Source organism: Lissotriton vulgaris, chromosome 2_1 (assembly GCF_964263255.1).
Source record: "Lissotriton vulgaris chromosome 2_1, aLisVul1.2, whole genome shotgun sequence".
NCBI lineage: Eukaryota > Metazoa > Chordata > Amphibia > Caudata > Salamandridae > Lissotriton > Lissotriton vulgaris.
Window position 1 is genome coordinate 56618465 of NC_141687.1, and position 26613 is coordinate 56645077.

The 26613-nt window shown below is 49.6% G+C and overlaps 1 protein-coding gene across 1 annotated transcript in view; it reads right to left on the reverse strand.

Moving 5' to 3' along the window:
- The window catches only part of WNT6 (Wnt family member 6), a 69847-nt gene extending 44779 nt beyond the window's left edge, over window positions 1-25068 (reverse strand). Inside the window, exons 1-2 of the mRNA XM_086954009.1 lie at window positions 25035-25068; window positions 22039-22340 (exon numbers count right to left, since the gene is read on the reverse strand). Coding sequence (XP_086810135.1) covers window positions 22039-22340; window positions 25035-25068 — 336 coding nt within the window. The remainder of the gene's footprint in view (window positions 1-22038; window positions 22341-25034) is intronic.
- Window positions 25069-26613: the final 1545 nt, after the last annotated feature.

Below are 26613 nucleotides of genomic sequence, written 5' to 3' on the forward strand. Positions count from 1 at the left end.
ACAATCATTGTATGTAGGACTAACGGCGTGTGTAAGGGTGAATGCAAGCCGCACTACCCCATTTAGAATTACACGGGGCTGACCCCTGCTCTTTGCACTTTACATAGACCCATTAATTAAGAAATTGGAGCTAAATTATGGAATTAGGCCGCTAGACACTAAGATGGGGCTGATTAAGGTACTAGCATACGCAGATGATATTGCGATTATCACACCCTCACCATCAGAGGCCATCAGTAAAATAGAACAGGAGGCGGAGCAATTTGGGCGGGTCGCGGGGTACGCACTAAATAAAACTAAGACACAAATCATAAAGAACATATATGCAACATGCACGGATTCACGGGTGGTGGCTGAGGGGGTTTATCTAGGAATAACAATCACGGCTGACCTGGGCAATCTAGTGGACTTAAACACTTCTCCTATCATCGCGAAAGCGAAGAAGGATTTGGATAGGGTTCATAATCTGCACATGTCTATAGTTGGCAGGGTAAATTATATTAAAATGAATCTCCTCCCGAAATTTTTATATATATTTAGAACTATACCTCTATTTTTTTGCCCACTTTTGTTTGGTAGAATAGAGTTCATAATAAACCGGTTTATTTGGTCACAGGGCAAAACAAGAAGGGCACTAAAATATATGGCATTACCAAGAGAGAGGGGGGTGGGCACTACCCGATCTGAGACTCTATTACTGGGCAGCAGTGTTGCAGCAAATAACGGGCCTTATTGGCGGGGCCGAGATGGAAGTAGAATTCTATACCGAATCGTTAGAGATCTTCGGTTTGATTTTAGGCGAGGAGGCACAGAATGTGTTCCTGAGATATACTGAACCGAGTTACTTCAAGAGAACCAGATTCAAGACCCTGGAGGCAGCCTATAAGGTGTGGAAGGCGTTTAAAAAGAGCTTTGGACTGGGTAGATACCATGCATACACTAGGTTAGGGAATGATCCCACATTACTCCCAGAGATCTTTGCTGATACTGTTTTCAAGGAATGGGGACGGTTAGGAGTGAAAAGAATGGGGGATTTGATAGGCCCGCTAGGAGTGCGCCAATTCTCAGAGATACAGAGAAAATTTGGGGTCAGTACAAGGACGTTTTTTAAGTATTTGCAGACAAGAAGCTTATTGGCTGGAAAGAGAGGAGGACCTCTAGGATTTGGAGACAATACAATATTACAAATAATAGAAGGGGGACACAGCTGCACGATAAAATGGTTCTATGCCGAACTTATAGCACACAGGGGAGATGACTTGGGTAAATTTGAAGCAAAATGGATGGATGCGCTAGGGATTCGGGAGGGGATCTTTGAGAAGTCATTGCGGATGGGACAGGAGGTTCTCCGCTCTTCTTCATTGCAAACCCAGCACTATAAGACCTTGTACAAGCTATACTACACCCCAGCCAGAATTGCACAGTGGGGGTGCACACAAGGCATAACATGCCCAAGATGCGACAGCCAGGAGGCAGACATAGCTCACATGTTTGGCGAATGCCCCAACCTAGTTCCTCTGATAAAAGAAATCGAAGGGTTTTTAGATAGATCACTGAATTGTAAGTTAACAATGACACCCGAAGTAATATTAATGGGATTGGACGGGACTGGAGAACAACCACAGTTGGAGAACTTTCTGTTCGTAGCGATGTCAGTATTTCGTCTATGCATAGCTTCAGCATGGCGAGACAAGCTCCACCCACTATGCAGCAATGGTTGGCTAGGCTTTTGTATATATACAACATGGAAAAAGCGCTATACGCCAGAAAAGGGAAGAATGCTAGATCCCTAGGTCTGCAGATCTGGAAACCAATAACAGATTGGAAGAATAGGGTGGCAGGAAACATAGAACTTCCATAGGGCCTCAGGGCGGGTGTATAATGCAATCAGGAATATTATTCTAGCTGTATACATGGGGTTATGTTTGGTTGTTCACCCTTCAAGGGGTTTCTACCAGTTGTTTTTAATAATGCTCTAGCTTACCCAGTATAATTTGCCAGTCTGAATTATTGTAAATTGTAACTTGAGATATAGTAATGTCATGGAAAAAAACGAAACTTGATTGTATTCTTTTGCTATTTTTCATGTCCTGTGCAGGGGGGGGAGGAGTTAGGGGAAAAAAGGTTGTAAAAAAAAAAAAAAAAAAAGAATGTTCCTGTGGCAGTGGGTGACATGGTCCGGATAAAGTCACCTGTTCATGTGAAGAAAAGTGTGAACAAATATGGTGAGCCCATCACTGTGACAAAGGTGGGAAGTAATGATGTTCAGGTGAAAGGTGGTCAGTGGTGGAACGTAAGTAGAATTGTTAAGGTGAATGTTAGGAGGAATACTGATTTAAGCAGTGCTGTGATGGTTCCATGCCTGATTTCAGCAAGGATAATGAAGGGAGCGGATAATGTAATGGAAATCACTTCGGGAGAAGTGCCAGAACCAGAGCCATCCCTAATAAGTATCGGGTGTAGAGTTTCTTTTTACTCTGTTTTTTTTTTAAACACATTTTATTTTGTCAAGTTGCACATATATTGCAGGGTTCTGCACTGCAGAGACAACTGCACAATCCAACAATACAGTAATAATGACCTTCACTTTTACACATAAAATCGAAAAACACATACCAACAGCACCTCCCAACCCCCCACTCCCCTGATTGCACAAGGTCCACATAGTCCTGTCCACCACATAGAAATATAGCAGGATGGGTGAGCCCCTCCGGGCCCCCCGTAGTATGCCCTCACAGTCTGAAGATATGCATATGCGTTATCCCATCGGATGGACCTCTGTCACTGGTGGCGGGTCTAACAACAATCCCCGATAATCCGTCCACCATTTCCAAATTTTGTAGTGTTTGCGTGGGCACCCCATAGCAACAAAAGTAGGTTGTTCTAGCCCCATACAGAAGTCAAGCCCATTCTTTCATGTGACCACCGATGGGGCCCTTGGAGCCTTCCATGCCCTGGCAATATGTCTTTTCGCCAATGTAAAGGCCAATTGCATAAGGAGACGCTTATAGATGTTGCCTCCTATTCCCTCCATAACATGAAGTAAGGCCAGCTGTGTCATACGGGGGAGCTCCCACCCCAAAACCTCCAAAAGGCAGGCATATACCCCCTCCAAAAGCGATCAAGAGATGGACAGTGCCAAACTGTGTGAATGAATGTGCCCTCCTCTCGACTACAGGGAAGGCACAAAGGGGAGGCTATCAGCCCTGCCCTCCACAGGCACACTCGGGTAAAATAGATCCTGTGTAAATACTTGAACTGAACAAGGCAAAGTTGTATCGATATGGCAGCCCAAGGTGGGGCTGCTAAGGCCTCAGTCCAGTACTCCTCCTCTAGCGTGCCCACATCCCCCTCCCAGGCCCTCCGAAGCCTCTGAAATTTAGAGGAGCAATGAGTGAACACGGATTGATACATTTGGGACATTTTCCAGTCATTTAGATCTCCCATGAAAACCTTTGCTTCCAGCGTGCTGAATTCCGGTAGCAACTCCAAACCCTCTAAACTAGGGGAAATGAATGCCGAAATTGAAGGTAGCGATAAAACTGGGATTGTGGCATAAGGAATGCTTTCTGTACGTCTTTAAAGGATTTGAGCGTCCGGCCCCTCATAATATCACCATGGACCGAGATACCTATTGCATCCCATCCCCGGAATCCCTGTAGGGTCGCCAGCTGAGGCAAGCGCCTGTTGCCTCAGAGGGTGGTTTCCTGTGTCAAAGTGTTCCACCACCCCATTTGTCACAATGCCTGCCTCCATATCAGGAACACTACCCGCGTCACCTATGGCAGCAACCCCTGCAGCGGCGCTGAATATAGTATTGTATGTAGGGAATGATGTCCCATGAGCTGTCGCTCAACTGCATACGCCGGGTCTCTCCTGTTGCCGTACCACCACTCATTAAGACCCAGCAAGTGTGAGGCTTGATAGTATGAGAGAACATCAGAGGACGCTAGCCCCCCCACAGTAGGTGGACAGGAAGCATGTGCGCAGAGCCACCTGCACCTTTCCCCCCTTCCACAGGAACTGTCCAAGTGCTGCATTCACCTGTCTGAACCATCGGGCAGGATCTGATATGGATGAGTTTGTAGCTGATAGAGGAGCCGGGGAAGCGCCACCATCTTGAATATCGCTGACCTGCCATATAATGACAGAGGCATACTGGACCACGAGTCTATTCCCACACTGGGATGAGGTTGCGCTCCCAGGAGACTGCAGGTACATCCGATAAAAACACGCCCAGATATTTCAGTCCCCCCACCACCAGCTGAACTGAGGAAGCCCACGCTCCTATCCCCATCCGATCCCCCAAACCCATAATGTTGACTTACAGGGGTTCATATAGAGACCCGAAGTTTCCCCAAAAACTTGCATAATGCGCAATAGCCGCGGACCCGTCCTGTCTATAGCTGTGAGAAAGAAAAGAACATCATCCGCACATAATGCAATCCTATCAGACAGACCCGGCGCCCATTCAAATCCCCTGATCTATGTGTCAATGCGCACCCATGCAGCCAAGGGCTCCATGGCTGGTGCAAATAAATTTGGGGACAGGAGGCAGCCCTGCCACGTACCCTGCCCGATATAAAAGGATGATGAGAGCGCCCCCGCACAGACGCTGTTAGTTCTGAATATAGTAGCGTTAGGTAGGAAAGAAAGCTCGGGCCGAAGTTGAGCCTTCGCTGCAGGGAAAAAAGGTACACCCAGCTCATGGAGTCAAAGGCCCTGTCCATATCAGCCAATAGCAGTACCACTGGTTCCTCCAATTGCCTGATTGCCACCAGTGCCACGTGGGCTCGTCTAATATTGTGTCTGGTCGCCCTCCGGGGCATGAACCCTGCTTGGTCAGTGTGTATGGTCAGGGTGTACCAGGGTGGAGATGTGGGGCAGGAGGCGATTGGCCAACGCCTTGGCCAGGACCTCCACATTTAAAAGGGAAATTGGACGATATGAAGCCTGTTGCTCCGGGGTCCTGCCCGGTTTATGGAATACCACCACCTCTGCATGCCTCCAGTCAGGAGGAAGCGAGCCCCGTTCCCGAGCCACCTCCTCCACCGGTCGAAAGTGTGGGCCAATTGTATAAAATAGTGTCTAAAAAATTCACTAGGGAACCTGTTGGGTCCCGGCTCCTTCCCGGGGTTGAGTTGTCCCAGTGCCGTGCCCAATTCTTCATCTGTCAGTGGTAGCTCCAACTGTTCCAGCACCTAATCTGACACGGCTTTGGGTGGTAGGTCAGCTATTGAATTTATCTATGATGGCAGCTGATAAGCATTCTTTTGGAGCGTATAGCTCTGCAAAGTAGGTAGCGAAGCTTTACGCAATAGCCGGGGGGTTGGGGGGGGGGTCGTTAATTGGTTCTCCCGCCAGGTCCAGAATTCCCGGTAGGCCTGGGAATAGTAGGTTCCCTGACAAAGTTGATGCAGCATCTTGCTGGACTTGTCGCCCCATTGAGAAACCCTGCTACGCGTTGCCAGCCAGGCTTGGCGGGCCTCGTCCATCAGAAGGGCCGCATAATTCTGTTGTGCCATCAACAATTGCCGCCTAAATTGGCTTCCGTCCACCTCCCGGCTCCTACGTTCAAGTGCTTTTATTCCTGCCTCCACTCTCAGCAGCTCCTCCCTACACGCTACAGCGCACCAGGAAATATCTACCCCCCTTCAGTGTGGGTTTCAGTGCCTCCCATAATGTCTCGGCGCAAGAGACAGACCCCACGTTAGCTGTCAGATAGTGGTTGATGGCTTCACTCATGTGCTCCTTGTAGTCGTCATTTTGCAGATGCCACACAGACAGACGCCACTTGAACTGTTGTCGCCCTCGACCAATCTGGAGCGTAAGGGCCACTGGGGAGTGATCCAACAGGCCCCGGGACAGAATGTCCGCCGATACCACCCTACCCACTGCAACCCTGAGAACAAAGAGATAGTCAATTCTGGAGTATGAATCATGGTCTGCGGATGGGTAGCTGAATTTCCGAGTATCCCCATGGTGGCGCCACCATACATCTAGCCAATCAAGCCCTTTCACTAGGGAGTGCAATTTTGTGGGAAAACTACTCTCCGGACCACGTCCACTCCGCCATCTATCCCGGCCCAACTCCATGATATCGTTCCAGTTCCCACCAACCACAGAGCACTTCTGGCATGTCCCCCCAGAGGGTCATAAGCTGCTCCACTAGATTCCATTGCAGGTGAGGGGGAGCATAGACACTGCCCAATACCAGGAGGTCCTCCCCAATCTTGCCCCGAAGAAACAAATATCGCCCCTATGTGTCTGTCCACTGTTTTCTATGTGTGTAAGGGACCCTGCGGTGTATCAGTATCGCCACCCCTGTGAACCGCCCATAAAGCCGGAGTGGAAGACCTGCTGAAACCCGTATCTCTAAAAGCAAGGGGCCTTCATGCCAATTAGATGTGTTTCCTGTAGCAGAAGTACATCGGCCCGGCCCGTTTGGCCTGTTGAAGTATGGCCCCGCGTTTAATCTTGTCCATGGCCCCACGAACATTCCAGCTAACAATACGGAGGGTACCTGGGGTCACCTGCACACTATTAGGTGTATTGGCCATCCGGTTGGGCATCTATTACTATAGCAAGCATGTGGACTTTTCGGTGCATGTGTGGAAAGATGTGGTCCCAGTGGACACGCGATCTATAAACATAAGCAACCCCCCAACAAACCCCCCACTCTATACCTCAAAAACACTGAAGCATCCGTCGCGTCCGGGCGGGATCCCGATCCCCATCAGGGCGATGGGAGCCAGTCCGACCAATGGATCCCCAACTCACAGCCCATGCCCCTCGGGCATATCCCCTGCCAGCAAGGGCCTGGCAGAGAAACCAGCCCATGTCCAAGTCTCTCCGATAATCAATCAGTAGTCTGGAGCCCTGCAGCACCCCACAGACCCATAGATCAATCCGCTGATATCTGCCACCCAGAGGTGGGGCCCCCCGAAAAGAGGCGGCACAGGACTGGGAGTGACGCCTAGATCGTGACGGTCTGTTGCCCTTCAGCTGGCCCCGGGGACCTCTCCGGGCCATCTCGCTCGATGATGTAAATGTAAATGTATTTGAGCCTATATAGCGCACAGCTATCCGCAGTGGGTTTCCCGGCGCTTGCTAAGGGAACCCGTCCTGGTATTCCCCTGTGAGATAACCCCGGCAGGGTATCCACAAGGTGAAAGTCAGGTATCCCGCCGCGAGGGGCCGTTGTGGAGATTAAGCAAGCTACTGCCCAGAGTCGCAGAGTGTGAACCCGTGAGTCGGGAAGGCACCGGAGCGAGAATTATCGAGTCCGTGGAATTTTTTGAGCCCAAGACCCGCCGAGGCGGGGAATTGAACCCTGGTCCAGGGCCGATCTCAGCTTCCGGGTCTGCCGCCTCTAACCCCTGTATTTACAACAAGGGGTGGTGAGGGACAGAGTCTCTGAATTAAGCAGAAAACTCTCACCCAGTCAAGAGATCAGGGCTAGATCCAACACCGTTTTTTAGCTCACTGCACCATCCCAGTTTCAGAACCTGGCTGTATGCAAATTAGTCTGTTCCTGTCCCAGTGCATGATGGGAACAGGGCAAACCAAACTACAAAAGCCAATTCTTACACTGGGAAGAAAACAAGCTCCCGGGGACCGGTTTCTGGCATTACAGCCGTCTTCGGCCCAGTTTGCTTGAAAATATTTACAACAAGGGGTGGTGAGGGACAGAGTCTCTGAATTAAGCAGAAAACTGTCACCCAGTCAAGAGATCAGGGCTAGATCCAACACCGTTTTTTAGCTCACTGCACCATCCCAGTTTCAGAACCTGGCTGTATGCAAATTAGTCTGTTCCTGTCCCAGTGCATGATGGGAACAGGGCAAACCAAACTACAAAAGCCAATTCTTACACTGGTAAGGAAACAAGCTCCCGGGGACCGGTTTCTGGCATTACAGCCGTCTTCGGCCCAGTTTGCTCAGACATGAGTCCCTTTCTCACTGCTCCATCAGGATTCAAGCAAGCCGGGCCGAAGAAGGCTGAAATGCCAGAAACCGGTCCCCGGTAGCTTGTATACTCAGACATGAGTCCCTTTCTCACTGCTCCATCAGGATTCAAGCAAGCCGGGCCGAAGAAGGCTGAAATGCCAGAAACCGGTCCCCGGTAGCTTGTCTCCTTTCTGGTGAAGAATTGGCTTGGTAGTTTAGTCTGCCCTGTTCCCATGATGCTCTGGGCCAGGGACAGACTGATTTGCATATAGCCCGGTTCTGAGCTGGGATGGGGCAGTGAGATAAATAACGGTGATGGATCAAGCCCTGATCTTTGGACTGGGTAAGAGTGGTCTGTTTAACTCAGACACTCTGTTCATCACCACCCCCTTTTCTAAATCGTTTTTGGCCACTATAGGTGTGGCAGGGTATACTCAGACATGAGTCCCTTTCTCACTGCTCCATCAGGATTCAAGCAAGCCGGGCCGAAGAAGGCTGAAATGCCAGAAACCGGTCCCCGGTAGCTTGTCTCCTTTCTGGTGAAGAATTGGCTTGGTAGTTTAGTCTGCCCTGTTCCCATGATGCACTGGGCCAGGGACAGACTGATTTGCATATAGCCAGGTTCTGAGCTGGGATGGGGCAGTGAGATAAATAACGGTGATGGATCAAGCCCTGATCTTTGGACTGGGTAAGAGTGGTCTGTTTAACTCAGACACTCTGTTCATCACCACCCCCTTTTCTAAATCGTTTTTGGCCACTATAGGTGTGGCAGGGTATACTCAGACATGAGTCCCTTTCTCACTGCTCCATCAGGATTCAAGCAAGCCGGGCCGAAGTAGGCTGAAATGCCAGAAACCGGTCCCCGGTAGCTTGTCTCCTTTCTGGTGAAGAATTGGCTTGGTAGTTTAGTCTGCCCTGTTCCCATGATGCACTGGGCCAGGGACAGACTGATTTGCATATAGCCAGGTTCTGAGCTGGGATGGGGCAGTGAGATAAATAACGGTGATGGATCAAGCCCTGATCTTTGGACTGGGTAAGAGTGTTCTGTTTAACTCAGACCCTCTGTTCATCACCACCCCCTTTTCTAAATCGTTTTTGGCCACTATAGGTGTGGCAGGGTATACTCAGACATGAGTCCCTTTCTCACTGCTCCATCAGGATTCAAGCAAGCCGGGCCGAAGAAGGCTGAAATGCCAGAAACCGGTCCCCGGTAGCTTGTCTCCTTTCTGGTGAAGAATTGGCTTGGTAGTTTAGTCTGCCCTGTTCCCATGATGCACTGGGCCAGGGACAGACTGATTTGCATATAGCCAGGTTCTGAGCTGGGATGGGGCAGTGAGATAAATAACGGTGATGGATCAAGCCCTGATCTTTGGACTGGGTAAGAGTGGTCTGTTTAACTCAGACACTCTGTTCATCACCACCCCCTTTTCTAAATCGTTTTTGGCCACTATAGGTGTGGCAGGGTATACTCAGACATGAGTCCCTTTCTCACTGCTCCATCAGGATTCAAGCAAGCCGGGCCGAAGAAGGCTGAAATGCCAGAAACCGGTCCCCGGTAGCTTGTCTCCTTTCTGGTGAAGAATTGGCTTGGTAGTTTAGTCTGCCCTGTTCCCATGATGCACTGGGCCAGGGACAGACTGATTTGCATATAGCCAGGTTCTGAGCTGGGATGGGGCAGTGAGATAAATAACGGTGATGGATCAAGCCCTGATCTTTGGACTGGGTAAGAGTGGTCTGTTTAACTCAGACACTCTGTTCATCACCACCCCCTTTTCTAAATCGCCTCTAACCCCTGAGCCACACTTCTCAGATTCTCTTCCAGGTGGTGGGTGAACTCTCACCCGCACCGTCTCATCAGTCCATTTGCTGACTTCTTCCGGTGTATCAAAGAAGTGTGTGTGGGAGCAGTATACAACCCGCAGGCAGGCGGGGAACAAGAGAGAATAGGGGCAGCCTGAGGTCTCTCAGACGGGCCTTCGCCTCCATAAACGATTGTCGCTGCTGTTGCACCAGCCACGTATAGTCAGGGAATATAAGAATTTGTGCATTGTTGTAAATAAGAGGTTCCTTAGCTCAGGCCTGCTTCAAGATGGCGTCTCTATCAAGGTAGTTCAGGAGTTTCGCTATGACTGGGGGAGGTTTCTGCATAAGCGCTCTATCTGCATGTTTAAAGCGCCTGTGACCTTTTTCTGTGCCCCAGCCTCACTCGACTTGTCTCTACCTCCATTTTGTATTTTGTTGTTGCCCTGAGCCCTTCCTCCTCGCACCGCTCCCGCCTCCCTGCTGCCCCTCCCACGCCCCTCCCCCCCTCAGAGTGTATTAATGACAGTTGCTCCCGCGCGCAGCGTTCATGCGCAGCGTCCGCGCCCAATCCGCGCCAAAGGTGCGCCAAAGGTAAGCCCGTCTACGCCCGTCCGCGCCTGGACCGCGCCCAGCGCCAGACCCCCTGGCCCTCGCATTGCCCAGCCCTCCCGCATTACCTACGATGCCACCACCCTCCTAGCCCTTAACCCCGGCCGTCCCCCCAACTGCGTCCAAGCCGCTCCTGGACACACCCATGGACCTTTCTCATGCTACTCCTGCAAATTCATCAGCACCGTCACCAACTCCGCTACGATCACACCTCAGATTCCCGACACCAACCACCTACAATGCATCTTGCTCAACACCCGATCGGTCCACAGGCACGCCATTGACCTATGGAATCTACTAGACACCATCTCTCCGGACGTCGCCTTCCTTACTGAAACATGGATGAACGCCTCCTCCGCCCCAGACATCACCATTGCCATCCCAGAAGATTATAAGATCATACGCAAGGACCGTACCGGCCACACAGGAGGAGGAATCGCTATCGTCCATAAGAAATCCATCCACATCTCAACCAGCTCTGACGTCAATCTCGCCAACTCTGAACACCTTCACTTCCAGATCCACATCGACCCCAAGACCACACTCAGAGGCACCCTCCTTTACAGGCCACTAGGACCCCGCGCACAATTTAGTGAGGACATCACGGACTTCATCACTCCACACGCGCTCCCCTCCAAAGATTACATCCTTCTGGGAGACCTCAACTTTCACCTTGAAAAGAACAACGACCGCAACTCCCCCACCCTTTTGGACAACCTCGCCAACCTCGGACTTAAACAACTGGTCACTTCCGCCACCCACATCGCAGGTCACACTCTCGACCCTATCTTCACCTCCAGCAATCATGTCTCCTTCAGCCACACTACGGCTCTCCTCTGGACTGACCACAGCTGCGTTCACTTTACCTACAACAAGCCCAAACCCAACTACCACCCCCAACCAACTCTGCAAAGAAACTGGAACAAAATCACCATCGACCAGATCTCCTCATCGCTTCTTCTATACCCCCAGCCCACTCCTCAAACCCCGACCAAGCCGCCACCAACCTCACCCTATGGCTATCCAACAGCGCCGACATCCTAGCACCACTGAAAAAACGACAAAGCAAACTTGGCAGCAAGAAGGCCTCATGGTTCAACGATGATCTTAAGAAATCCAAGAAACTCTGCCGCTCCCTTGAGAAGGCCTGGAAAAAAGACTCAACAACCAGCACCAAGGACGCCTTCAAAAACGCCACCCGCATACACCACCAACTGATCCGAAAGGCCAAGAAAACCGCCTTCAAGGAACGACTAGATAACAACGCCCACAACAGCAAGGAACTTTTCAACATCGTCAAGGAATTTACCAATCCCTCGGCCAACTCTAACGACATCACCCCCTCTCAAGCCCTCTGCGACTCCCTAGCCTCATTCTTCCACAACAAAATTGCAGACATCCACAACAGCTTCGACAACCAACCCGGAGACCAACCCACCCATCCATCTGCTGGACCTTCACCCCCCTCGAACATCCTTAATGACTAGAACCCAATCTCCACTGAGGACACCATCCGCCTGATGAACTCCATCCACTCAGGATCCCCCACAGACCCATGCCCTCACCACATCTTCAACAAAGCAGACTCCATCATAGCACCGCACCTCCGAGACGTCATCAACTGCTCCTTCAAATCCGCCACCTTCCCGGAAAGCTGGAAACACGCTGAACTCAGCGCCCTTCTGAAAAAACCCACAGCGGACCCCACCGAACTCAAAAATTACCGCCCCATCTCGCTCCTTCCTTTCCCGGCCAAAGTCATCGAGAAAGCTGTCAACAACCAGCTCGCCGCCTACCTCGAAGCCAACAAATCCCTCGACTCCTCACAGTCCGGCTTCCGAGCAAAACACAGCACTGAGACCGCCCTCATCGCAGCAACAGACGACATTCGAACTCTACTGGACAATGGAGACACAGTCGCCCTCATCCTCCTCGACCTCTCCGCAGCCTTCTACACAGTCTGCCATAGCACCCTTCTACAGCGCCTCAGAAACATCGGAATCCAAGGAAAAGCACTGGAATGGATCACCTCGTTCCTCACCGGAAGAACCCAGAGAGTCCGCCTTCCACCATTCAAGTCAGAGGCCACTGAAGTCATCTGCGGCGTACCACAAGGATCTTCACTCAGCCCCACCCTTTTCAACGTATACATGAGCCCCCTCGCGGCCATCGCCCGCCAACACAACCTCAACATCATCTCCTACGCGGATGACACTCAACTGATCCTATCACTCACCAATGACCCTAGCACCGCCAAAACTAACCTACACAAAGGAATGAAAGAAGTAGCCGAATGGATGGAACACAGCCGTCTGAAACTGAACTCAGATAAAACTGAAGTCCAAGTTGGCCGGGATGATACTGTGGCCCCTAGATCCCACGGGATGAAGTCCTCATCTTAGGTACCTCCCACTCCGCATGGGACGACTCTTGGTGGCCAGAAGCCCTTGGAAAAGCACCCATCCTGACAGACCACGCACGGAACCTGGGCGTCATCCTGGATTCCTCACTTTCAATGAACAGACAAGTCAACGCCGTCTCCTCATCCTGCTTCAACATTCTTCGCATGCTCAAAAAAATATTTCGTTGGATCCCCTCCGAAACTAGGAAAACGGTCACCCACGCTCTGGTCACGAGCCGACTGGACTATGGAAACACCCTCTACGCCGGGACTACCGCTAAACTCCAGAAAAAACTCCAACGAATCCAGAATGCCTCAGCCAGGCTCATATTAGACATTCCGCGTAAAGAACATATCTCTGGTCACCTGAAAAACCTCCACTGGCTTCCCGTCAATAAGAGGATCACTTTCCGGCTCCTAACCTACGCACACAAAGCACTCTACGAAATCGGACCAGAATGCCTCAACACACGACTGTCCTTCTACACCCCCTCCCGCCAGCTTCGATCTTCCAACCAAGCCCTTGCCACTGTACCTCGCATCAACAAGACCACCATGGGAGGTAGATCCTTCTCCTACCTGGCAGCTAAAACCTGGAACTCACTTCCCACTTACCTTCGCCTTACCCAGAACCACCTAGCATTCAGAAAGCAACTTAAAACGTGGATATTTGACAAGTAATTCCCCACCCCTCCTTAGCGCCTTGAGACCCTCTGGGTATGTAGTGCGCTATATAAATTCTCTGACTTGACTTGACTTGACTACAAAGCCACGAAACAGAGCCTCCAGGAGAAGCCAGCTCTCCAACCACTGTGTAAGGAAGCGTTCCATGCTGTCCCCCTCACAACCCTCCGGAAAACCAATGAAGTAGAGGTTGTTGCACCTGGCCCACCCTTCCGCATCTTCCACTCCCAACGCTAGTCCTTTTTTCTTTAGTGAGGTGACATCGTCCTCCACCCCAGAAATACGGGTTTCGGCCTCTGTGAGTCACAACACTGCGTTACGCAAGTTTTGTCTCAGCAGCATGACATCTGAGCTGACCGCTCCAATTTTCGCATCAAGCCTGTCCCTGGACTTGGTGATGGCTGCCTTATTATTATTATTATATTTCTTATATAGCGCCAGAATCGACCCCCGAAGGTTCAGATTGGTTAAGACTCTGTCTGACCCGCCTTGCACGGCGTCTACTATCCCGGCCTCGCAGGCACTGTGCGACTCGCTGGCCCTTGCATTTGAGGAGAAAATCAGGATCATCCTGACTGGACTCAAAAGTTCTGAACAATCTGTAACATCTGCAGTCTCTTTTTTGGACCCTTCTGACAACCTGGGCTCCAAATGGGCACCCAGCAAGGAAGGTATGCCTCAGTTGTCCAGCTTTCCTGTTCCCTCGTTAGAGGAATTTGTCATCCTGGCAAGTAGTGTATCGTCAGTGTATCGTCAGGATCACCGCTGGATCCAATGCCTCATAAGATCTGGAAGGCTTTTCAAGATGAGCTTTTCCCTCCGTTGCACTCCATCTGCTGTCAATCATTGACCACAGCGTCAGTCCCAGACAGCTGGAAGATGGCAATTGTAACACCTTTGTTGAAAAAGGCTTCTCTGGACCCTCTCTGTTCGGCTAATTACCGGCCAATTTCGCTATTACCATTTGCGATAAAAATTCTCGAGAGGTGGGTCACAAGAGCCTTATCCAAATTCCTGGAAACAAATCTCTGTCTGGATGCTGCACAATTTGGCTTCAGGCCAGCGCACGGCACCGAGACGGCCTTGGTCACCGTGCTGGATGATCTGCGAACGCGAGTCGACAAGGGCAAGTCTGCATTTTTGGTGCTACTTGACATGTCGGCCGCGTTCGACACAGTGGACCATGAAGTACTACTTGGCCGTCTTCGGAGTGCGGGAGTGAGCGGTCTGGCCCTAGACTGGCTCACTTCCTATTTGGATAACCGACAACAAGCCGTGGCATTACCACCATTTCGATCAGCCACTAGGCAGGTGAAACAGGGAGACCCTCAAGGATCGGCAATTAGTCCGATCCTATTTAATATATATCTCCGCCCCTTGATAGCACTGATAAAGTCATTCGGCATATCTGTTGTCAACGATGCCGATGACACTCAGTTGATCTTTTCATTTGAGGGATCAGAGACCATTTCAAGGGATGCCTTTCACCGTTGTATGGCAGCCACAGCAGCATGGTTGCGAGCCAATGCGTTGCAATTCAATGGGTCAAAAACAGAGGTACTCTACTGCTCCTTGGACCGAACTCCCCGTACACTACCGGCCGATTTTTGGCCAGTGTCCATCCCGGGCTCGGTGGAGGCGGCAGAGTCAGCTCGCAACCTGGGAGTTCTATTCGAACCCAATTTGCAGCTTGATGCCTCTGTAAACAAGACGGCAGCAACGTGTATGGGTTTGCTCCGTGCTCTACGGAAAATCTTGCCACTTCTCCCACGGGGCTCCAGAGCTGAGTTAGTGCGTAGTTCCATTCTCAGTAGGATCGACTACTGCAACGCACTACTTCTGGGTGCCCCGAAGACTCTGGTCCTAAAGCTCCAAAGGATCCAGAATATGGCCGCCAAATTGGCATTGTCTCGACCGCGGTCCGCCTCTTCATCCGCAACTCTGGCTGATTTGCATTGGCTCCCAGTCCAGCAGAGAATTGCGTTTAAAGCTCTCTGCCTTGTTTTTAGGGCCCTGCATGGACTGGGACCAATACCTCTTCAGAATCTCTTCCTCTGGTATCAGGCAGCCAGACCTTTAAGATCGTCTTCGGCGTTCCTGGTAAAAGTCCCTAAAATCAATAGAATGAGAATGGGTGGTCGCGCTTTTAGTTTTACGGCTGCCACGCTGTGGAATACTCTCCCTCTGGCACTGAGGAGTTGCCCTGATCTGCTTACTTTTAAAAAGGACCTTAAAACTTACTTGTTCCCCAGAGTAATGTAGCTTATGTAACAGATGTATGGATAGGTCTCAGCGCCAGGATACCCTTTGGGTGACAGCTGCGCTCAATAAGCAATAAAATACATACATACATACATACATACGTATCTCCGCGCTTGCCTTGGGAACCCGTCCTGGTTTTTCCCTGTGAGATAGCCCCTACAGGGCATCCCCAAGGTGAAAGCCAGGCATCCCGCCGCGGGGGGTCCGTTGTGGAGATTAAGCAAGCTTAATGCCCAGAGTTGCAGAGGGTGAACCCATGATTAGGTCAGGCACCGAAGCAAGAATTATCAAGTCCGTGGACATTTGAGCTCAACACCCTGCCGCGTCGGGAATCGAACCCTGGTCCCGGGTCTGACCTCTGCTTCAGGGTCTGCCTGCTCTAACCAGTGAGCCACACTTCTTAAGTGCTGCATTATCAGGTACCGCTCCCTGTTGCCCACTGGGCATTCCAGCAGCCTCTCCTGCCGGTATATTTATCGAAGGGGCCTTGCTTCATCTGGCCTCCACCACCCTTGTCCCGCGTCATGGCTGCCCTCAGGACTCCCCACACAAGCCCAAGGAGGACAATGGAAGGAGCGAAAACCGGGATCACCCACTTGTAGGCACACGCGGCCTAGTCCGACCGCCAAACGGGGTCCACCGGGAACTGCTCCCAAGCTGTGGCCAAGGCGGTTACTCCAATAATTCCCCCTCCCCTTGCGGCCCGATACGACTGCTGGGTCCCCAGCCGGGACTGGCTCAAAAGAAAAAAGCGGGGAGGGGGGGAGAAGATGACGGGCAGGCACCTCCCAATAGCACGTTGGCACTCACGGGCCCCCAGTCGGCTCTCAGTCCCAACATGGCCCTCGATGTCATGGAGATCCCCTCTCAACCAAGAGTCCAGTGAGGTCGCCTCCAGAAGAGAGTCAGTGCTCCAAAATGGCGGTCAGTCGGCACCCCCAACAGCACCCCACCTCTAGGTCCTCCGGCCGCTCGCAGATCAGGGTGGTTCAAAAGGTGATGTTGGACAAGAAAGCAGCACTAAGGCAGGTCCCGACCCCGATGGCACCCCCGCCGGCCAGCTCCTTAGCTCTTCCCCCTAAAGCCGTGGGCCCCCGCGGCACGGCCGCTCCTGGTCTCCTCCTTCCGTCTTGCGTCCCCACGATGACCGCGAAGCCCCATCGCGCACAGACCCAGCTAAGAGGAGAGCAGAGGGGGAATACAGTGGTGAAGAGGCACTCCCCAACAACACAATGGGCCCCAGGGAAGCCCCGGTGTCACGGAGGGCCCCCCTCGCCCCCGTGATCCAGTGCAGCAGCCTCTAGGGGCAGTCCAGGACCCCAAGATGGCGGCCAGTCAGCCGCACCGCTCTCCCCGACAGCACCTTACCTCTGTGGCCCGAACAGGCCACCGAGACGTTCCTTAACTCCGTTGGTCCTCACTGCATCAAGCGAAGACAGCCATCCGCTTATGGACCCCTCTCCGATGATGTCCGTCCGGGCTCGCGGGGACACCAATATACAGCCTGCCTCCTGCACAGCTGCTGCAATGTCCCCTCAGCCAGGCTAGAGATCAGGCAACTCCCCGGCGCCTCACAAAGGCACGCCTCCCACAGGCCATGGCTCCTCCTGGCGGCTACAGCACCATCCTTGAACCTCCTGCAGAGTCCAGACTGACCCAGGTGTATGCTGCCGAGTTCTGACTGCAGCAGAGCAGCTCCGGGACCAACACAGGGTCGGAGAGACAGGATAAATTAGCAGGATATTATGGGACTTCACGGACCGTACTCAGAACACAACCGCTATCATGGCTTGCCAAGCCACCCTTTTTATTCTGTTTTGTATCTGATGCATATGTTTTTGTTTTGTTTATGTATATAGGTTTTTTTTGTTTAAGGAGAATGGAAGATATGTAACATTCTAGGACTACAGGAGTGGAATGCATGTGTTTGTTCCTGACCATTCTATGCCAGGAACCCTGATGTTACTAAGATATTACGTTTTGGTCTTGAATGTTGATGTTCAAAGGACTGTGGTGGTTGGAGCTTGGTGGCAGAGGGCTGTGAAGATCTTGTCTACTGTGTAGCTTGTACATTTAACTACTTCATTCCAATTGGATTGTCTGTTTACTTACTACAGACAGCTTTGTAACATTTGATGATCAAATAACACTACATCTATTTTTGCATCTTGCTGTAATCTACGAAGCAGTGACATCAGCCATGAACAACCTATTTGCATCCGTTAGAAGCACATTAAGGGCTCAATTACGAGTCTGGTGGTCCCAGGACCGCCATACTTGTGGGGGTGTGGCAGTGGTGATTTCTCCACCTCATGTAATGATATTATTGAGTTGGGTGGTGGGACCTCCACAGCCCGCTGCAGTCTCCAGGGAACCACCGCTCCCTGGCGGTATTGCGGTGGTGTAGAGGCATTAATATGCTTGACAAGAATGCTGTGGTTCCGCCAAGTATTTAGTTTCCTCTCTGCAGGGTTTTTATGGCGGTTCCTCCTCCCTATAAACTTTGACAGAGAGGAAACAAAGGGGGCTTAAAGGGCCCCCCGGTGCCATTGCGCCCTGTGGATGCACACAGGGGGGCCACAACTTGTGCCCCCTGTGTGCATGCTTACCAGTTTTTGCAAGGCATGGACTTCTCAGTCCATGCTGTGCAGGAACTGTTTATGGCGTTCCCATTGCAGTCCCTGTTTTTAAAGGCATCGCTGTGTGAACGCCTAAAAGAACCAGTGAGAGACGAGTTACACTCAATCTTCTAGGCGGCTTCACCACTGGGTTTGCGGTACGGCGGGGCGGACGGGACCCAGCGCCTCACTGCCAAACTTGTAATTGGGCCCTAAATATCATCCAGCTACTTAAAGCACACATATTTTCCAACGATCTCTTTTAAAGTAGCCATGAGGTCTTAAAGCCTGTGATAATAGACGCAGCTGAGGTTTAAACTAAGCGTGTTCAAACTGAAAAAAAGCAGTGACATTTTGCAATAAGTTTACATATTTTGGGAAAGGTCTAGCTGCAGTAAATTTCCCAAAATTTTAAGTGAATATAAGTTGTAAAACATTTGATGAAAAGGTTCCCTGCATACCTTTATGGCAAGAAAATTTCCCTAATAAAACCATGGTTTGTTGAAGAGTTTCTCCGTAAAACCTGCTTTTATCGCTTTTTCTCTAGCAATACATTTAAAAATCTTGCCTTGCAAACGTTTACAAGTTTCTAAAATGGAAATATCAAGTGTGCAGAGGAAATCCTTTACAGCTCTTAACTTAAATAATGCAGGAACATATGATATTTGTGAATAGCCTTACGGTTGAAACCCCATCTATGTTTTTTCAAGTGATTATCCAGGAAAACAAACCAGTACATTTACCTCTGATGCAGTACTAGTACACAAGGCTGTAAGCCTGAAGATAAACCTAACAAACAGCATCATGTCAATAGCTTAGAGATCAAAATCCTAAAACTAATATCTAAATGAACTTGTATTTCACGTAAGGAGGTTATCCGAAAATGGCTAGTAATCAAGCTATCTAACTGGCCTGACCCTTGAAGAAAAGGTTTTACTGACCTCTTCGACTAAATTCATAAAGGAGCATAGGATACATTTAATTTGTACCAGTAGAAAAGACCTGAGTGATTACTGAAGGATAGTGTAAGCCAGGGAAAATATTTGGGACTCCAGGGCCAGTTAAGCTCATTTATTGTGATAGGTGGTATTCCTGAGATAGGTTGGCATTTGCCTGTGTTAAACCTTCATTGCGTTTCCAGTCATAGTACTTATAAGACATATGGGAGCAGTGCACCAGTGATGCAAAAAGGGCGATGTCACTGTCTTATTGGCTGATGGTCACATGATAGACGGTCATAATCTTTTCAGTTCAAGGCCATTTTAGATCAGTTTGTCAAGAGTAAGATGGATGGTTTACATGAAAGTTAACATATCTTTGGAAGGACATTTGCTTCAGCAAGTGCACTTACCAAGTCTGTGAAAGCAGGAAGATGTCTTGCTACGTAACTCTTCTGATGACAATCGGAAATATACAGGTACTAGCAGTTTCTGCTAAATATAAGTGCCATCAACATTACTCTTAATAAACTGTCTTTTGACTAGCACTATATCTGATGACATGTCCTTTTATTCAAATATATGTATATATTTTAATACAAATATTTTTTGGAAAACCTGAGGCTGGCAAGACATACTCAAACCTGCGGTATTTGAAGTTGTTATTAGATTCCCTCTCGAGTCAGATGCCTTAGGCTTAGGGTTCCGACACCCCGATTAGGATGCGACGGCACATAATGCTGTCTGAGACTTCCATTTGTCAATGGGAGCTTGTGCAGCAGGCTGAAAAGGCCCGCAGCACAAGCTCCCATTGAAAAATTGAAGTTTGTGAACATCCCTGCACGGTGTGGCAGGCACCTCAAGGTGCCTCCCACACGGTGCAGATATGTTTAGGGGGCCACCGTAGGTGTCCCCCAGGTCCAAATGTGGAGGCCTTGTAGGAATAGGGGCCTGCTAGGTGACTCAATGTTGCTTTCCCACTGCCTTTTCATGTCGTAAAGGCTAACAACGAATGGCTGTCGGAAACCAACACCATAATCCCAACAGCAGAAAAAATGCCGACCAACGCTTTCCGACGAACTCCGTTAGTTGGAAACTCACTATAATCCTTCTAGTGAGTTTCCGACTGATGGAGCTCGTCGGAAAGCGTTGGTCAGTCCCTCCGACTGCCGCCTCCAACCACACGCATCATAATGCGTCGGTTGGACTGCTGCAGTAGATGGAAGTCGGACCGCAACCGACGAACTATCAGTTGTGGTCGGACATCCATCGTAATTAGGCCCTATGTGTCTCAATTAAGACAGATCTAGCGGAAATCTTCACAAAGCTTCAGTGCCTCAAGTTGTTATGAGATGTCCTTATTGAGGGTACTAATGCAATAGTTTGTTTTAAAAACAACCTGATTCAGTAAGATTTCATTTATTCAATTTAAATTTAGATTTCTTTTTGATTATATATAAGATTAAGTTAATATGTTTATGGTATGTGTAAGTGACTGAATAGTCATCAGCGCCATAAATTACTTAATGTTGAACTTCCCCAATGTATTATTCATGTTAAATAACCAGTAATTAGGTTCAGTAATGAAACAATAATGAGGAACATCTTTTTGTGCAGTGTATTTGAGGCATGTGATATTTGTCTAGATGTGTGTTGATTTGTGATTTGCATAGTAGTTTCTGAACTGTAAATACATTAAAGGATGAGAAGTGCTTACCAAGTTTTATCAGACCTGTGAATGTATGAAATCTTTGTGATATTTAACCAAAGTACTTACTTCTTTTTCAATAGCTAGCCGATGCTAAGTGAGAAATAAAATAGCTGTTGCATGTGAACTCTCATCACTATCACTCTTGACTGGCTGTAAACTAATTTCCACTACATTTAACGGATCAATATGGATATTTGGATTTGGACTCCAATATCCATCAGAACAAGCAGAGAAATTAAAGCCATTCGAAACCAGTAAAAACAATCCTCAATTTAGAAACCAATTCAAATATCTTGCTGGATTCAAAGGAAACTTCCTCCAGTGAATTACTCATAAGTAAATAACTTTGTTTTCCATTTGTATACATTTATACTACCAGGAAATATGTTTAATTGTCTGTATTGATTTAAAAAAATGGAAAAATACAGAAAATATTTCTTCTTTTCAATGACTTGCTACGCTGTCAACTGCGATTGTCAGGCTGGTACCCGTGCAGATGGACAGACTAGAAAATAGGTATTCCCTTAAGAAACTGGAGCTGTGCGTGTGTGGTATTATAATGAAAATGTTTTTATATGAGTATATGTTTGACTTGTAGCTGTAAAACCCATCTCCCATCCAAATGTAGCTGTAATTTATCAGTTAAATATATGTGGAAATACAGAATTGGAAACTACATTTTTTCACTAACCGCATAACAATATGAACCAATGTAAGGCAATATCTAGTGTTGGCTGTTAATGTGACACATATATTCACAAGTATATTGTCCTATCACACTTTCAGAGGACACAGTATGGGAGAAGTGGTGTGGATAGTGCAGGGAGTACTCTTGTACCCCTTCCCTTATCACTAGGGCTGCGCTTGTCGATTCAATGAAAAATAAAACCCAATTAGATTTGTAAGATACCCACAATATGTAAGAAGAAATGCACATGTAATGAAATTCATTGGAGATTTTGTGCACATTTTCTCATTCTTAAAACTTAATATTATTTTAGTATTCGTCGATTCGACAAGTGCAGCTCTACCTATCAATAACCTCTGGGCAGGGGAACTCCTTACCAGACGCCCTGCCTCATTGTTGTGCAGGTCTATGAGGGTGCGGATATCGCTCTGCCCTTTCTTCCTCTTTGCATCCATGAACTGCTTGGATTTCTCGTACCCGTACTCCACGTCATCTCCGCAGCCACCCCACTCCCAGGCTGTGCCCTCTGAGGTCTGGCCGGGGAAGGGAAGAGGTGGGGCCCTGCTGCGTATCACTTCGCAACCGCACTGTAGCAGCTCCCCCATGCTGCAGGCCTGTGTCACAGCATGGATCACCCCTGCTGCGGTTATGGCATACACGAAGGCCGTCTCTCTGATGTCTGCAAGAAAGAGAAAGTCATGTCACTGTTATGCTTATTTGTATTTACTTGGAAATCGTTTGAGTTAGCGGTACTTGGCAGAAGTGTCACCAGTAAAACAATCCAGGATATGAATATCTCGACCAAAGCATCATCTTCCCTAGGTGTCCAAATGTAACAAACCCTTTAAAACACAAGATCTCGGAGCATACAGAAAATTAAATGCAATTGCCAATTGTAAGTCCAAAATTCCACTCCAAAGTAACAGTGTTTACAACAGAAATCTTTTTATTCCACAAAATCCACTCCTTACGCCAACGCGTTTCGCCTAGGTTCAAGACACCTACGGCTTCATCAAGGCTGGAAATAATACAAAGAACGTATATTTGTAATGATTTCTTACATGTGGTCATAAAAACCATTCACCATTATCATGCAGACCGTGTCAGGACTGTAAAAAACATAGGTCCATTATAGCCATACAAGCTACTATTTGAAACAATGCATTTACGTATTTTGTAAACTTTAGTAAAACAGTATATGATATAATACATGATTGCTTAAGGTGTCAATTGTCATTCTCTAGACCCTTATTTTCCTCGAAAATCATTTTTTTTTGTACAACCCAAGTGCTCGTGATAAAAAAAGGATATGCATCAAGTTTGATGCTGGTACCTTCACAAAGTCAGTATCAACCCTGAAATCCAAAATAGAAGAAACCAAATTTCAAGTTTACTAAGTCTAGTGAAATATGGCTGAAGCCAATTGCTGAATTATTTTAAGGAAGTGGAACATATTCCTACCTTATCGTTGTTCCCCTCCTGATATATGTATATTATCTTCCCAATGCTAAGAAGGTATTTTGAAAATGCCGTATTGCTCTGGTTTTTCAATCATATGTATTGAGGCAGCACGCCTAAAATCATATCGAAGACCTCATTAGAAATCAACCAAGCCAATAGTTTGCCGGGCCTATCGCTTAGGTGATGCGTTCGCGCCGAGTGTGCAGTGTAGTTGAGGTTGCGCAGCCTCTCTAGGAGGCGTATATGTTCCGCACGTGCCTCCGTTAGCGGGTCGTCAGTGCCACCTACCGCTTCCTGTTCTCGATTAAATAGGTCAGTCTCCAGTCGCGTTAAGTCGCCCTCCAGTTAACGCCTCATGTGTCCCTGCATTCCTAAGCAATGGCCCCGTATCACAACTTTAAAGGCATCCCATTCAACCTGGGGAGAGGATGCCGTGCCAGAGTTCGCTTCAAAGTATCGGGGAGTTTGTGCGAGAAGGGAGTCGCGAAAAGCCGCATCCAGTTGCAGCGCCGGTTGGAGTCGCCATGTGGGGATGGGCGGGATAGGACGCTCCCAGGCTATAGTTAAGAAGTGCGGGTTGTGGTCTGAGTGTGTGCGCCCCATGTATCTTGTGTCCGTAACAATTGGGAGAAGTTCTGCGGACACCATAAATCTGTCCAAGTGCACGTGTAGGTTATGTGCACCCGAGTAGTAAGAGTACATTTGTGTTGCAGGGTTGTGCGATCGCCACGCGTCATGTTGGTCCCATTGTGCTGCCCATCCAATCAGTGCCTTCATGGCTCTGTGTGTTGGTGCCACCGGTGGAGGTGGGAAAGAGCGGTCTAGTGATGTGTCAAATACACAATTATAGTCGCCCCCCAGTACCCAAGGGACTGTATGCCAGGTCGCCATTGTCATCGAGAGGCGCGCCAGAAAACCGCCCTGGTCAGTGTTTGGTAAGTAAAGGGAGGTCAATGCCACTTGCTGCCCATCTAATTTGCCCTGCGCGAACGAATCTACCCTCAGGGTCTATATGTGTATCCTTGGCTTTCCAAGGGGTCCCAGGGCGAACCCATATCAGTGCGCCGCGCGCATATGAGGAATAATCTGTGGCATAAAGCTGCCCGCGCCATCTGCGATGTAGTGCTCGCGCCTCTGTTCTGTTCAGGTGTGTCTCTTGAAGCAGCGCTACATGTATCTCATGGCGTTTTAAATATGAGTATATCTGGTATTGTCTAGTCAGTGTGTGCATGCCTCTAACATTCCAGGTACATATCCGAATTTCAGCCATAATCTTTGTCCATGAATGTCCTGCCCATGTTCGCCAGGGTCTATCCCCCAGCCTTGGTTCCCCGCCAGTTCCTCAATTCCATCCCCGCCTTCAGGCTATTCGTAGCTGCTAATACATTATACAATAATTTCCCTTGAAATAAAATGGTGGGAAAAGAGGGGAACTGAATAAACCAAAATAGAGTAACACAGTAAATAATACCAAAAGGTCAGCTGCACAACATGTCGCCGTCCAAACACTCAAGTGAGCTAAACTATACAGTTCTATGGGGAGATAAGTGGCTTATGCAACAAGAGTCTATGTGTCAGTCTTATTGATGTAAAGAGGTATCACCTCTCCGAGGCCAGCAGGGAGCAGCCGTGTGTGACTGGCAGGCCCGCCAGTCCTCCCGCCCTATGCAGGCTAGGTACTGCCCTCCGGTGTCAGAGAATGAGGAGAAGAGTTCTCACAGGATCCCCGTCGCTGGTAAATCCAGCACAGGGGCTACTGGTAGGTCTGTGGTAATAGTCTAGGGGTCGAATCCATCAGTGCGGCAGACAGCTTCGTGTGTGTATAAGAAAATGTTACTCACTGCGTCCTGATAGGTCTCCACTCCTCAGGGCAGGGGGACCCCCTCACCAAAAAGTTCTGCAGTTCGCTCACCTGAGGGTAAGTCCGGGGACAGTTGCGCAGGCATATCTGCCCCGTATCACGAGGGAGCAAGTTTTTCAGGGTCCCGTCAGCCAAGAAGGTTCACTGTTTGCAGTGTGACATCAGGGATGTCTGCAGAGCGCTGGGAATTCGGCAGGCCGTAGATTGCCTCATCATCACTCGGGAGAGTGGTCAGGCTGGTATTCGGAACGGAGGATGGGGCCGGAGAGCTGCTGATCTCTGTAACCCTGTGGAGCGCATCTTGTTGTTCCTGTAGGATCAGATCCGCGGGCGGGGAGCGGTGCGGCGTGTCCTGGGCGCGGGTAGGCGTGGGTGTCCTGCGCCTGCGGCGTCTTCTCGGCCCGCGCATGCGTGAGGACGCCGTGGTTCCATGTGCTTTTCTAGGTGTCTCAGATACTCCTCCACCCAGCCAGGCCTCCACTTCTTCAGGGTTGGTGAAAAAATGCGTTTTGTCCTGCACCACCACTCTCAGTTTTGCGGGGAAGAGTAATGAGTATTTAAGATTCGCCTGCCGCAGCCTTCTCTTCACTGCCAGGAAGGAATGGCTTTGTCTTTGCACCTGTATAGTGTAATCTGGGAAAAGATGAGAGGTCTGGGGTTAGAGCCAGGGGGAAGGGGCCTTGTGGGCACCTGGTGGGCACGTTCCACCACAAAGTGAGGCGACAGTGTGTCTTCAGGCAGCAGTTCGCGTAACCACTCCTCCACTCGCCGAGTAGGGTCCATCCCTTCCCATTTCTCCGGGATGCCCACGACTCGAATGTTGTTCCTCCGTGCCCTCCCTTCTGCATCCTCCGCACGTTTTTCTAAAAATTCCACTCTATTAAGCAGATATAGGATGTGTTTGTCCGCTTGGGTCACTGTGGGCTCCAGCGTCGCCACCGCCCCCTCCAATGACATAGTGCGATCTTGAAGTTTCTTGTGGTCGGCTTTGAGATGTGTCAGGTCGATCGCTACGCTGTCTATCTTTGTCTCAAGGGAGGTGCGAGTCTGCTGCATTGATTCCTCTAGGCGTTCCATGACAGCTAGCACATGATCGAGCTTGGAGGTCACCAGTTCCGCATCCATCTTGGACGTCGTTTTGGAGAGCTTCCCTTTCGGTATCGGCTTGCACGCCAGTGGGGTTGCCCCAAGTCTCTCTTCGTTTGGTAATTGTGAAAATTACCTGGAAGTCAGCGGTTCCCCACAGTTCCAGCCTGGAGGGGGGACAACTGTAATAGCACTACTAAGCTTGTGTAGTGTCGCGGCGGCGTAGTCCTCCCAGGCCGCAGCAGGCACACGTAGACGGGCTGGTGAGCGGGGCCGGCAGCGAGGGCGCTCCGGTGTAGCCACAAGAGGGTCCAGGCAGCAGGTACAACAGCAGCCGATAGCAATAGGGCGCACAGCCAGGCAGGGCAGTCATTGAGGGGCACCCCCCTGACACGGGCAGTGGTAGGCGGGTGTTCCAGAGCGTGGCAGCCGTTTCGTCGCAGCAACTCACAGGGCTGCCGCCTCCCAATGTTCCCACCACTCCGCCACTACATCCGCTCCTCCGGGCGCCTCTCGGCGCAATGTCTCCGCAAGGGTGGCAGCA